Source organism: Lampetra planeri, chromosome 26, assembly GCF_965212315.1.
Source record: "Lampetra planeri chromosome 26, kcLamPlan1.2.h2, whole genome shotgun sequence".
NCBI classification, from domain to species: Eukaryota; Metazoa; Chordata; class Hyperoartia; order Petromyzontiformes; family Petromyzontidae; genus Lampetra; species Lampetra planeri.
The window spans coordinates 4,882,592-4,897,267 of NC_136132.1; the positions used below are offsets into that span (position 1 = coordinate 4,882,592).

Here is a 14,676-nt window from a genome sequence, read left to right on the forward strand (position 1 = left end):
CTTGCGACTCGACTTGGACTTGCATAACAATGACTTTGTCCCACCTATGAGATGTGGACTCGAGTCATGTGACTTGGACTCGAGTCAGACTCGAGTCATGAATTTGATGACTTGCGACTCGACTTGGACTTGCATAACAATGACTTTGTCCCACCTATGAGATGTGGACTCGAGTCATGTGACTTGGACTCGAGTCAGACTCGAGTCATGAATTTGATGACTTGCGACTCGACTTGGACTTGCATAACAATGACTTTGTCCCACCTATGAGATGTGGACTCGAGTCATGTGACTTGGACTCGAGTCAGACTCGAGTCATGAATTTGATGACTTGCGACTCGACTTGGACTTGCATAACAATGACTTTGTCCCACCTCTGTCAGTTACCCAAGTAACTTGCCTCCTTTAGGGTGTGACACCAAAGTCAACGCGATGATGTTACACATTTATTGCAGTATGTTAGTAATAAGCTGTAGTAACCAAAGATGCTAGAAAAAAAAAAACCACTTGCTACCCGCGTCCAATATACTGGAACTTCAACTAAACTTAGTCAAGTTAATTAAAACAACACATTTAAGCCCCGTACCCACATCCATCCTTGGAGATGCATGACCAAGAAAAGAATAGGTTTCTTTCGCCAGTACATAACCTAATGAATAGTAATGCTGCTGAACACGGTTATATCTCATGAGTAGAATTCCTCCATATTCTTAGGTTTTTTCGGTAAAGTCACGTAGGTAAAATTTTTTTAAATTAATAAAAGTAAAATAAAATAAAAATGACGACGTTTCGGAGGCAACACAAGCTTCCGTCTTCAGGTGGAACCGTCACAGCCACCTGAAGACGGAAGCTTGTGTTGCCTCCGAAACGTCGTGATTTTTATTTTATTTTACTTTTATTAATTTAATTTTTTTTACCTACGTGACTTTACCGAAAAAAACCTAAGAATATGAATTTTTGCAGTCACGAAAGCTTCAAATCTAGAAAGAATTCATCCAGTGCAGCGCTCACCCACCCAGCCTGCCACCACCACCACCCCCGCCACTTGTTCGGAGCAGAAATTTGATCTTGTGGACCACGTGCAGTTCCTCCCACCCCATCCGCCTCCCCACTTCCACCTTCTCCGTCTCCTCCCAAAGACAAATATCCACCGCGTAGCCTGTAACAGACTTTTTTGGGGGGGGGGTGGTGGGGGGGGAGTGCTGTTAGCGAGCACCTATGAAGGCCGGCACGGCACACAAGGGAGTTGGTGGCCCACCCGCCTTTGTCTCCCTAGTACGCAATCGATGCCCAGTCGTCAAAGGTGTTGGCCGTGAGCGGGAATCGAACCCAGGTCGCCGGGTTCATAGTTAGCACAGCGTGCTAACCGCGACACTACCACTCCCCAAATCTCCTCCCGCGCATGCACGCACACGCGCACGCGTCCTTACCCTGCAGTGCCAAGCATACACCCACCCCTCCCCTCCCCAAACCCAGCCGCCTCCAGCCCTTTGCCTGTCTCCACCCCCGTCTTAAGCCCAGCCTGGCCATCTCCGGTCTGTTTTATGTGTGTGTGCGTTGCCGCTCGGTGCGAGACGCAGCCTTTAAACATCGGACGCGTTGGAGTGGTCGCGCGATTTCGCCGGCTCCGGCTGCTGCTGCTGCTGCGCGAACGAGCGCCGCTGCGTAGAGGCGTTGCTGCACAGTTGAGAAGTGTTTCGACCAGCGGAGCCCTCTCTGATCGCTAGCAGATGTGGCACACGTAGGAAACGAGGGCTGTAGTTTTAAAAAGCGTGCCGTTTGAAAGGGGCGGACGAGAAGGAGCAAAGTGTGGGGGGGGGGAGAGAAAGAGACTGGGAGACAGAGCGAGAGAGACAGAGGAGGGGAGGAGAGTGTGTGTGTGAGAGAGAGAGAACTTTAAAAAAAAGTTGCAGTTTCTTTGGGTAGGATTAAACATTTTTTTTTGCTCCCAGACTGGGATTGTGACTTAGTGGAAAGGCACATGCTCGGCAGAACCGGCTACACGGACTCGAGATGGCCGTGTGCCTGGGCTCCCTGACGGGGCAGCTCGGCTTGGCGTTGATCTTGTGCTGCTGCTGCTTCATCTCGACAGCCGAGGGGCGGCTCCCACACCCGCTGCTCTACTTCGACCCGGGCGACGCGCGCGTGCTGCAGCAGCAGGCGCACACGACGCACGCGCACCTCGCCAAGGTGATCCGCAACTCGGTCAAGAGCATGATGTCCAAGGCCACCTTCTACCTGCCGCCCGTCGAGCACGAGGCGTTTGCGGCGCGCTGGAACGAGATCTACGGCAACAACCTGGGCGCCCTCGCCATCTACTGCGTCCTCTTCCCGGGCGACGAGACGGCGCTCAAGTTCACGCTGGAGTACATGGACCGCATGTGCAGCTACCCGCGCTGGCAGGTGCGCGACGCGCCGCAGGACGAGGTGCCCGTCGCGCACTCGCTCGTCGGCTTCGCCACCGCCTTCGACTTCCTGTACCCGCACATGGACCCACGGCGGAGGGCCGCGCACCTCGCCAAGATCCGCGCCGTCACCGAGGAGATGTACGAGCTGTCCAAGTTCCGCGCGTGGGGCAAGCACTACCTGCACAACCACGAGGTGACCAACGTGATGGCGATGCTCACGGGCGCCCTGGTCGTGGAGGCGCACGACCGGGCGGCGGCGGCGCCCTGGCGGCAAGCGGCCACGGAGCTCATGGAGAGGACCTTGTTCCTGCTGGACCACGTGGTGGACGGCTCTCTGGACGAAGGGGTCGCCTACGGCAGCTACACGTCTCGCTCGGTGACGCAGTACATCTTCCTGGCGCTGAGGCACTTTGGCATTAACCACACCAACAGCACGTGGCTGCGCGAGCACTTCTGGTTCTACTACGCCACGTCGCTGCCCGGCTACCAGCGGACGGTGGGCATCGCCGACTCCAACTACAACTGGTTCTACGGGCCGGAGAGCCAGCTGGTGTTCCTCGACAGGTACGTGCTGCGTAACGGGAGCGGCAACTGGCTCGCGCAGCAGATCCGGCGGAGCAGGCCCCGGGACGGCCCCATGGAGCACTCGACGTCGCAGCGCTGGTGCACGCTTCACACCGAGTACCTGTGGTACGACGCGCAGCTGGTGCCCAGACCGCCCGCCGACCACGCCGCGCCCAGGATGCACGTCTTCTCCAACTGGGGAGTGGTGACGTACGGCGGCGGGCTGCCCAGAGCGCCCGGCAACACGTTTGTGTCGTTCAAGTCGGGAAAGCTGGGCGGGCGCGCAGTGTTCGACATCGTGCACAGCGGCGCCTACCCGTGGATCAACGGCTGGAAGAACTTCAACCCGGGGCACGAGCACCCCGACCAGAACTCGTTCACCTTCGCGCCCAACGGCCAGGCGTTCGTGGCCGAGGCGCTGTACGGCCCCAAGCACACGTATCTCAACAACGCGCTGGTGTTCGGGCCGTCGCCCACCAGCCAGTGCAACCAGCCGTGGGAGGGCCAGCTGGGCGAGTGCTTCCAGTGGCTCAAGTGGACGGGCGAGGGTGTGGGCGACACGGCGGGAGAGGTGGTCACTGCGTCGCAGCACGGCGAGCTGATGTTCACCAGCGGCGAGGCCGCGTCGGCCTACTCGGCCTCCATGGGTCTCAAGAGCGTCTACAGGAGCCTGCTGCTGCTCAACTCGCAGACGCTGCTGGTGGTCGACCACATCGAGCGCTCGGAGGCCTCGCCCGTGAGCCAGGCGAGCGCCTTCTTTCACAACATGGAGCTGGACTTCAAGTACGTGCTGCAGAGGGTCAGGGACAGGTACAACGGCGCCGTGATGGACGTGTGGGACGCAAAGTACGAGATGTTTTGGTTCGACAGCCAGGGGAATAGTCCCCGCGCCGCCCTGCAGGACATGGAGCAGGCGGCGGAGTTCAAGAAACGCTGGACGCAGTTCGTCAACGTGACGTTCGCGCTGAGAGAACCGCCGACGGCGACGCGCCTGGCGTACGTGTTCCACGGGCCGTTCGTCACGCTCGGCGACTGCCGCTTCGTGGACGAGCACAGGAACGGCGTGCGCCTGCACCTGGAGGTCAACGGCACGTCGCAGCTCGTGTCGATCGCGACGCGGTACCAGGACCCGGCCGCACGCCTCGCCTACCTGGGCTTCGCGGGGTACGCCAAGCTGGAGAACGAGCGGCAGATAACGCGCTTCGGCCTAAGCCAGGTGGTGCTGCGTGAGCAGGGGGGCGAGAGCGACCTGGCGTACCTGATGGGCGTCACGGTGAGCTTCGCCGTCGGCATCACGCTCGGCACGGCGCTGGTGCTCGTGGCCGTGCGCTGGAAGTTCTACATCTCCTTTAACCGGCTCGTGCGGCTGGCGATGCTCGGCGTGGTCCTGCTGTGGGTCGTCGAGCTGCTGGTGGTGTGGCGGGCCTGCGTGCACCCCTTATGCGGCCTCGGCTGGGAGCGCCGTCGCCCGCCGATCGCGACGGGGAACTACGGCGAGGGCCAGCAGCCCCTGCCGGAGCCCGACCTCCACTCGGTCCTGCCCACCGTCGTGGTCGCATCGTTGCCGGCGTCCGGCGCCGAGATCCTCAAAGAGCTGTTCGCCGGCACCACGGACTTTGCGTATATCGCGGCGCCCACGCGCCTGGTGAGGCTGCCCGACACGGAGTTCGAGGTGGACCCGTTTGTGGACGCGTGCGAGTGGACGTACGCGGACATGCGCTCGGGACGCTTCCCCACGCTGCAGGGCTGGTTCCAGTCCCTGCTCAGGAACCCGCGGCTTCACCTGCAGAATATGCCCCTGCATGGGCTGCTGCCAAAGAGGCGGGTGTTATCACATGAGAGTGGCGTGTCGTTAGGCGGTACGGCTCTGCCGGGAGATAAACCACTTCCGCTCAACAAAACTAACGGGCAAGGGGCACCAGGTGGGAGTATTGATTTGATTGAGATGCTCGCGCGAGATGCGCTTCCCACTGAATCCCTGAGATCGAGAAAGTTGCTGCATAAAAAACAGCCCAGCAAAACTCTGCGGCGGGCAAAAGCCAAGCAGGAGCCAGAGCCCCTCCTCCAAAAGAGGGTCCTCTCGGATGAAGAGAGCGAAGCGGAATACATCCGGGGCCTACGAGCTCACCTGCTGGCATACCCCAACACGCGCATCGCCCTGCACCTGACGAGCGGCAGTTGGAACCTGAAGCTGCCCTTCCTGCGGGGCCTCGTGGGCTCGTCCCTGCGAGCGCTGTACGTGGTGCGCGATCCGCGCGCCTGGGTCCACTCCATGCTGTACGGCAGCAAGCCGAGCCACTACGCCGAGCTGGACGTTGCCGCTCGGCTCGAGCGCCTCTTCCAGGCCGCCGGCGCCGGGCGCGCGCCGAGGCGCGAGCGCTGCGGCCTGGGGTCTGGCTACGCGTTCGAATTCGAGCCGCTGCGCCGGCTGGTGTCGGACGCGGATGCCACGCCGGTGGCGCTGCTCGCGCACGTCTGGCTCGCCAGCACGGCGGCGGCGCTGCGCGTCAACCGCCAGCTGCCGGAGACGAACTGCGCGGTGGTGCGATTCGAGGAGCTGGTGCAGCAGCCGCAGGCGGCCTCGGAGAGGATTTACGCGTTCCTGGGACTGCCCGCGCCGCCCGCCGCGATCAACCGCATCCTGATGGCCACCCGCAGCCAGGTGTTTCGCCTGCCTAACGAGGGCCTCCTCTCGGCCAGCGCGGTGAGCGCGTGGAAGGCGAAGATGCCGCGCAGAGACATCCGTGAGATTGAGGACATCTGCGCGTCGATGATGACGCAGCTGGGATACTCGAAATTCATGGAGTGAAAGAGTCGTGGGGGGTTGAATTTTTTGTTTTTTTTGTTGGCCCCTGCGTGAGTGACTCGTAATTTAGTGGAAGATTTGTTGTTTTCTTCTAAATTGAGGTGTTGTCAACGAAATCGATATTTACAACAAAGAATTTGTTTTGGATTGTTTTGGCCAAGGGACAATTGAGTTACCGATGTGGTGGATTTGAAATTGAGGGGTCAAATGAGGCCCGTTCGTTTTTAAGTTGTTATATGCAATATTTTGATTGTAAAGTATTTGTTTCACAGCGTTGTATAAATATTCTATTTATATTGACCGAGAAAAGCACTAAAGCACAAAAAAATATCTGCAACTGAACAAATAGCACGTTCATATTTTTAGGAAGGAAATATTATATTCAATACAACAGCTTGTTGTAAAATACTGAACCGCATTTGATGATTTCCTTATGGATTTGATCGTTAAGTGTGATGATCAGTTGTAACTGGAGTGTAACTGCTCTCTGAGCCTCCTGGTAGGGACACCAATGTTTTATAGTGAATCCTTGTTGGCGTTACAGTCTGTGGGAAATTGTATTTAAGAAAAAGTATGAATCACCTAACTGCAGACATCACATTTTTTAAGTGGCTCAGTATTCTACATTTTCAGTCTTCAGTGGATGACTGGCTTTTAAAATCCTTAATTGCATGTTTTTTAAATATATAAAGAGTTAACAGAGGGAGCATTACAAGCAGATACATTGACAAGTGACAATCTGTATATATTGGAGTGGGGGTTACCTTACTCGTTTAAATGACTATACGAAGACATTACGGATGATAACTCTCACGGAGTTATTCATGAATTAAATGCCCGATTACATTAATCCTCAACAAATTACAATCATAGGGCGAGGCCAATATTTGAAAAAATTGACATGTTAAACCAACTGTGAATGGCAATGAAGAGTTGGGCTACGCATTAGCAAGGGAACGTGGGATCGGTGCAGGCATCACTCCGTTTCCACACGAAAGCACTTTTAATCAAAGAGATTTAGCTCGGAGAGCTTCGAAGAGGTGGGTGGGAGTGGGTGGGGGGGGGGGCACTGTCACAAAAACTCATGGATCTTAAAGGCTCAGCAAATTCGCAATCATGCCTATCAGCTACCAACGCAGTTCCCATGTCACTTTCGCCAGCACATCATGGCCGAAGCAGGTATACAACATGTAATGACAGAAGTGTCGTTTTTTTGGGTTATATAATAATTCATAATTCATTATTATATACAAATAGAATATTCACAGTAACTGTGATTAAAAAGAGGCCCCGACAAGGGATCATGGAATTTCAAGACCGATAACGATTCATGCCACCGGCGACAAAATCATTCTCTTAGGTTGTTTCGGTAAAGTCACGTAGGTAAAAAAGAAAATTATAGTAAAAAAAATAGCAAATGAAAATAACTAAATTCATTTATTATTATTTTAATATTTTTTTTTTACCTACGTGACTTTACCTAAAAAATCCTTGCAGTCACGAAAGCTTCAAATCGACAAAATCATTGTCAAATCGATTTGGGCAGCTGTGAGTGGAACCACGTGAACGATATGGAAGAGGGGAAAAAACTCGCGTTACGCTGTGCTGATGATCCCAAACAAGGTAGAAGCTAGTACAACGCAACGGTCTGAATATCGGTTTTTGGTTAGGCCAGATTAACTCAAGAGACCACAGACCGATACTTTGTGTGATTGACGTCCGAAGCCTACAGAAACCCTAAATATTTGTCCTTCAAAACAAGAAAAATCACATCTAATCTCACTGACGCCTTGAGACTCTTTGTCACAGCTTTCTACACAGACAACCACACATGTTGAAACGCACAAATAAATAATGTATATTTGTGCGACGCTAACATTTGTAAGCTGGCTCGAGAGGGTTCCATCAGTGTTGTGCTGCTGGGTTCTGCGCGTGATATAAGCAACCCGCTGATGAGCACGGCTCTTCTCAGCAGCGAATGACCTCACCTGCCTTGCACAGCTTCACATTGCCGCCTTCTCCATCCCGTTTCACAAAATATTCAAGGGTATGGGGAGGGATGGGGGGAGGCTGTAACGGGGCGTCAGACAGCTGCCCTCCCCCCCTGTTGCTCGATCACCCGTGGCGTAGCCTGCCGCTGTTAAGAGCCTTGCGCAACCGACGAGATGCGGAGGTTGCTACAAAGTTGCGAGATTGAGAGAGGCGCCGACGAAGCGACCTTGGTGTTGGTTTCGTGGAAGACAAATTTTTTCACGGACCGGGGGGGGGGGGGTATTCATATTCTTAGGTTTTTTCGGTAAAGTCACGTAGGTAAAAAAATTTAATTAATAAAAGTAAAATAAAAATAATATTCAGGGCCTACCTTGGCTCCTCCCACCCTCAACCAGTATATATACAAATACTGTGTTCTTGGAATTTCTCTCACTTGATACAGCTATCGTGCTGTGACGGTTCCACCTGAAGACGGAAGCTTGTGTTGCTTCCGAAACGTCGTGATTTTTATTTTATTTTTATTTTACTTTTATTAATTTAAATTTTTTACCTACGTGACTTTACCGAAAAAAACCTAAGAATATGAATCCTTGCAGTCACGAAAGCTTCAAATCTGGAATAATAACATATCGGGCGTGAGCCACGCGCCGACTCACCGCTCTCACCTCCTGCTGTGCGGCCCGGTTCCTAACAGTCCCGGTCCGTGACCCCGGGGGTCGTTGACCTTTGGAGTTAGCTACGGAGGTCGTCGGGCAATCTCGCACCCTCTGCTGCCCCGGGTCGCGACCGCACGCTGCCCTCCCCGTGGTGGCCGTGGTTTCTGTCGGTTTTTTTTGGGAGTGGAAATGAGCCACAGCTGCGCGCAGCCTTCGTCCGTTTATGAAATTGTCTGAAGTAGTTTCGAGTTCTTAGACGGGGGAAGGGGGGGACAACACAAATCTTGCACTCTTCATTAGAGCAGTTGGTGATGTGGAAACGGAGAGAAGAAGGATTTTGCATATCGAAGTAAAACCGCGTATCATTTGCTGTTTAGGTGTATATTTCCTTTTTTTTCTCTCTCTCTTCGTTTGACACGAATGTTTGATTGGCAATAAATGGCTGTTTTGTGCAATGTTTTTGGTACACGAGATGCTCGCTGGACTCGCAATCTGTGTATTTCTCTCTTGACGTCATCTCTCCCACATGGCACTGTTGTTGCCAGCTCTGTTTATGATTCGCGCATCTGCGCGTTTACGTAAAAAAAAAATCTCTCCAAACCCTCAGGGAGGCGGAGGGTGGGGGAGGATAAGAGAATGCAATAGCGTGTGTCATTGCTCAAGACATTCTGAGTCGCCTCGGATCGGGTCTGTGGACATGCGAGCGTATGGGAGCGTGCATATGCGTGCTGGCGTGTTTGTATATGTGTGCAAGTATGCGTGCATTTGTCTGCGTTGATATGTGCATGCGTGCCGCTCTATAACTCTCCTGCCACAGGGTCCTGCCAAACAAAGTACTGATTCCGGAGAGGGAATGCCATTGGTTAACTTTGGAGAGTTTTTTTTCTTTCAAGAGATGGGATTATATTTTTGTTCGTAATTATTTGTGGCTATTTACATCTTGCTGATCGATACAAAAGCCTCTCCTTTTTTAGAGACCTCATTAGCAGCTGGACGAGTTCCTCCGCTTGCGGGAATCGTCGAGCAATCGTCGAGCAGTTGGTTAAAGTTTCCTCCCCACCACCGCCCCTACGCAAAAAAAAATGGGGATGCAATTTGCTGTGTGCCGCGTGGAATGCAGTGGTTTTTTTTTATAAATCAGAGCTCTGCATCGCACTGTACTGGCGCTTCCTCTCGGCTGGGAACAGCCTCCTCCTCCTCCAAATGCAACTCGCAGTTCCGGGGGTCACTTTCACGATGACCGCAGAGGATGGCCCTTCCTCAACCTTCCCGGAATCAGATAGACTTCCTCCCCCACGCCTCCACCACCACCACCAGCAACAGTAGTGGTAGCTCCACTACTGTTGCTGGTAGCTTCACGACTGCTGCTGTGGACGTATCTCTGAACTCCTTCAGAGACGCTTCCTGGGGAAAGCGAAACGTCGGACAACTTGGCGGACAATACACGCAACCCGGAAACCGACAGAACTTACCAAAGCGTCAGCATCAATAGCAATGACATTTACTATTCACGATCCTGTTACATATATGTGCAGGATTATTTTTTTGCGGCCATTGATTTGTTCCCAAAAGTAATTTATACAGAGGCATGGTTGTTCGTCTCTGTGCACGTATTTTTAGAGTATATACATTGACCCAGGTGAGCCTCCAGTTGACTTTGCATCACGCGTTTAGAGTATTTGACTGCTTTACATTTCCACGTGATAAGCCACTTCGTCGAGCTGTCATTTGTGGCCAGGTCGTTTCTGAAAAGGAGCTACTTAGCTCAGTGGGACTTACCTGGTAAATAAAATAGTTTATTGTATTTTCAGGGTGTCCCTCGTGAATGGTGGCCATAGGCGAGATCAAAGACGTCATCCACGACCTTCGCCCCCCCCCCCCTTCAGAGTGCTACTGCACGACAGCGACATTACATCCGCACATCTACTGGCCACGTGCTCGGTATTTTGCCTATCGTCGTGTGGAGTTTAAGGTTCTATCGTCGGCACAATTGGCATTTTTGTTGCCGCGTGGAAGGGAGGAAAACGCAGACTCAGAAATGACGTGTTTTTTTTTTTGCCACAAAATGTTGTGGGTTTCTCATAGCCACATCTCAACGTTGTGGGGGAGAGGGGTGTCCCTACACCGAGGTGGCTGCGTCACGCCGGGGCCCAACGCTGCCGTTGCGAGGAGCCCCTGGAGAAAATATCCTCGGTTCTGGGCCTCCAAAGCACACACGGTCGCACCGAAGGGCAACCGTGATCGCATGTTGCTTGTGGGGGGGGGGGGGCTCTGTGGACTGGGCGTTCGTAGTGACGTGCATGTCTGATGCGGCGTGGAAGTGATTTGTCTCGGAGCATTTGTTTTTGATAAGAGAGAGAGAGTAGAATATCATGGCCTTTTGCGCTTCTGCTTTTTCCTCCGCGGTCATATTCCGGTCGTGCTCTCGGAGCCAGTGTCATTAGAAAGAGAGACCTTTATTTCCCCATCGTGAACTCTCGAAGCGAAAGGGATGTCAGAGAATGGTTCCGGAAGACGATTGCACGGATCTACGTGTGGAGCCCCATCATGAGGATTTTTTGTATCTAGGCGAGGGGTACGTGTTTATTGCATACAAAAAAATTGTCCTTCACATGTTCAAGTTTAAATGTTTCATTTGCACAACTGGAATAAGCGGACATAAAAAAAAACACGTCATGTTATTTGTGCAGTCGTCAACTAGGCTGAGGAAATTCCTCATCTCAGCTTGAAAAGATTTGGTATTCAAATCCAAAACACATCTCTCTTCGATTCATATCAACGATCTTACTTTTTTGTTGTCAATGGGGTAAAGCAAACTAAATGATATCGGATCGAAGGAATGAACTCCGGTATAAATTGGTGATTTTCAACTCGGCCTCACGTCCTCACCGTGTTTCTCCCCAGTGAAAGAACAAGCATGGGAATGTAATAATCGAGCCACGACTCCAGGACAACAACAAAAAAAACCGAACTAATCTGTCCTGAGAAACATTAAGTCGTAGTGAAGTCACGTTAAAGTCATTACATAATTGCGCTAATTGCAGGAAAACGGTGTTTCTCCGCCAAAGCCGGATTCTGCGCTGCATATTTCTACGCAGCCGTCAGAAGAAAGTTTAGTTTCTTACTGAAGGAGGCCGCAGCAATCCCAGTAGACTTCTCCTAACAGGTTTCTCGCTCGCCCGTAGGAAACCACTTTTTTAAATCCTTTATATTAAGTTCGCTTGCTTGCTTACGACCGTGCAAATCTTTCGGTCGTTTTTTAACCCACTTCCCGTGATCCAATCGAGCTGACATTTTCCACACAGACTCGTCGTGCGTGACAATTAATTTTCGTGAAACATTTTTTTTACAAAATTTTACACTGTTTAGGGAAATGTTTTAAAATATTTAATTACCAATTGCTTAATGCTGGCAGACAATCATCTGACCCATAGGTGGCAGCCATCTCAAGCCAGAGGACGAGAGGACTCTAGCCGCCACGCATATAAAGGATTTATAGTGAAAAACTTTGTTTTAACGGGTTATGCTTGTTTTTATTTGGACGCAGCGTCCCGGGGGGGGGGGGGGGGGCACTCCATAGTCTTCAAATCTCTCGGCGCTCCACAAATGCCGTCAAGACTCCTTGGAATTCGGTGAAGAGCAATGGCCCCCTAACCAAAAGCGCACCCCCCCCCCCACAACTTGCAATACAATGCAAACAAAATGAGCAAAATGCTTTCATCTGGATCATGTTGAACTCACCCGCCCTCCCCACCAGTGCGTTTCACAAAAGGGCCTTTCCCTGCCGATGTTGCAGAGCTGGTTTGTTTCAACCGAGCGGACATTCGTAATCCTCGTGGCTGATACCGCCAACTCCTCTGCTCCGCGATAGAGGCATTAGAACAACGTCGTGCCCTCAACTGCCTTGATTGGCAATAGCGACAACGAAGAGCAAAACACTTGACGTTGAGCAATCGATGTGATGATAAATGTGCCTACGTTTGATGACATTGCGAGACGGTTAAGTTGTTCGTCTGTGAGCCTGAGTAAGATGTGGGGCTCAAGGTTTGGAAGGAACCAGTAACATATGTTGATTTTGAGCTGTGTGAATCCGAAGACCTTTGACTTTGGTTAATATTACAAATATGACCTTATGATAGAGGATAAGTAAGGCCTCATGATGCTTTCAAGTTTGCCATTTAATACAGTTTTATAAAGAACTGTAGTTTAGAAAATTAATTTCCTCCAAAGTATGCCTGGTATGACCGTGTACAAACATATATTGCCCGTCTTGTATACACAAGTAAATATTCCCTCATCGTCTGATCTATAACCCCATTACTCGTATGCGCCGGTCTCATATATCAGAAGCTGAAGCAGGGCTGAGCCTCTGGATGGGGCAACGGCCATGCAAAACAGATGTTATAGGCTGTGGGGCCACGTGGTGGGTAGGAGAGGGCTGCACAGCAAAATACATTGTACTGTACATTTGTGCCCGTACGCTTCACTACCTCACGCTGACCAGCGTGGTGAAGTATGGTCAAATAACCCGCACAGAGCGGATTGACAAAATCGCCGAGCATACGTTTGACGTGATAATTATTGAGCCACGGTTCCAGTTTATACGTTGCAATTATTGATAATTATCATAACCCGAAGTTAATGATGGGGAGAAAAAAAACACGATTTAAATTTAGTTTTTATGATATTCTCCGTAGTTTGGTGGCAGCGTGGCGCGATGGTAACACTTCGGCCTCGTGCTGGGAAGGGCCCGAGTTCGATGTGTGACTCGGACATGTGTCTCTGTGGAGTTTGTGCGTCCTTTCATAATAAAGGTTTTTGGGTTAGATCGCGTAAGTATAACCCTCCACCACCCGACACAGCCAATTAGTTAGGAATTTGTCACGTAAACAAAACGCCAACTAGTTACTACTCGGTGGTGGAGGGTCACGACACATTTATACTTAGGAGATCTAACCCAAAAACCTTATGCTCTTTGGGTCTTTTGGTAAAGTCAACACAGGCAATCGTCTTCAGGCGAGAAGACGATTGCCTGTGTTGCGATCGAAACGTCGTGATCTATTAATTTTCTATGTACGTGACTTTACCGACATACCCAAATAGTATGAATTCCTGCAGTCACGACAGCTTTAAGCCAAAAACCTTTATTATGAATAATGTTGGTCGCGAAAGCCTATGCATTAAACTGATTTGTACATCCTCCCACTGTTCTGCTTGGATTGTGTCTCATAGCTAAGAAAACCTACGGTGTACCTGGCATCCCCCAAACATCCCAGTCCAGAATAATGATCCGCGAATGACTCCATTTGGATTCCACAGTGGCAACGTCGCCCCCCGGCGCCGCGAAACCTCGGCACGACCCTCCCGAAACAAAAAAAAAGGAGTCTTGAGACTCGGCGAGGCTCTCCTGGGTGAATCGAGGTGTAAACAAAAAAAAAATACTCCGTCCGCCTGCCGCCACTTGTCCACTACCCCCACACCCTTGGCCCACGGTCTGGCCCGAGGGGGGCCCATGCGACGTGGCCTCATTAGAGGCTGCACCGGAAGGTAGAATCCTTCTGAGGGTTTCTCCGGATGCATCAACCACCCCCACCCCCCTCCCCCCCGGGTTTTCTCGCTCGCTCGCTTCACACCAGGGAGCCTGCCTCGTTGGCAGAGACAACAGGTCATCATCAGCAGTGGCATCACAAAGCCATCCATTCGTCATCGTCACTGCCATCGTCAATACATTGTTGTCAACCCACCTTTTGTTACCCCCGTGAGGTCGCACATCGTCGTTATCACAATCGTTGGCAATTATTCGTCATCGTAAAGCCATCCGTTCTAAATCCAGCCATCATCACCATCTATTCATCCATCAACAACTCATCTAACTATTACATACCTGTCAACTCTTTACCATTGCCTAGTTTATTACAGACCAATTCAGACCTTATTGGTCACCCTGTGTCCTTATACATCTTAACGTTCATCCTACAAGTCCCATCACAAGGGAGAAACACAAACAAACAAAATAGACACATTTTTTGCCCGTATTGAAACGGGTGTACGCCGTATGGGCCTGAACTCAATTTATCCTCTTTTTGGTTCTTTCGGTAAAGTCACGTAGAATGGAAATAATAAAATAAAAATAAAAGATAATAAAATAATTCTCACGACGTTTCGGCCACAACGCAAGCAGCCGTCCTCAGGTGAAGAACAGGTCTGTCGGAAAGACATCGTCTGTTCTTCACCTGAGGACGGCTGCTTG

General features: G+C 51.3%; 1 protein-coding gene across 1 annotated transcript; it reads left to right on the forward strand.

Moving 5' to 3' along the window:
* The first annotated feature begins 1,398 nt into the window (after positions 1-1,398).
* On the forward strand, positions 1,399-8,897 carry DSEL (dermatan sulfate epimerase like). Its single transcript, XM_078606547.1, has one exon. The coding sequence runs from the start codon at positions 2,014-2,016 to the stop codon at positions 5,779-5,781; it is 3,768 nt and encodes a 1,255-aa protein (XP_078462673.1). The 5' UTR covers positions 1,399-2,013; the 3' UTR covers positions 5,782-8,897.
* Positions 8,898-14,676: the final 5,779 nt, after the last annotated feature.

Coding starts and splice junctions, on each gene's coding strand:
- DSEL (XM_078606547.1), top strand. CDS start 2,014: ATGGCCGTGTGCCTGGGCTCCCTGACGGGGCAGCTCGGCTTGGCGTTG.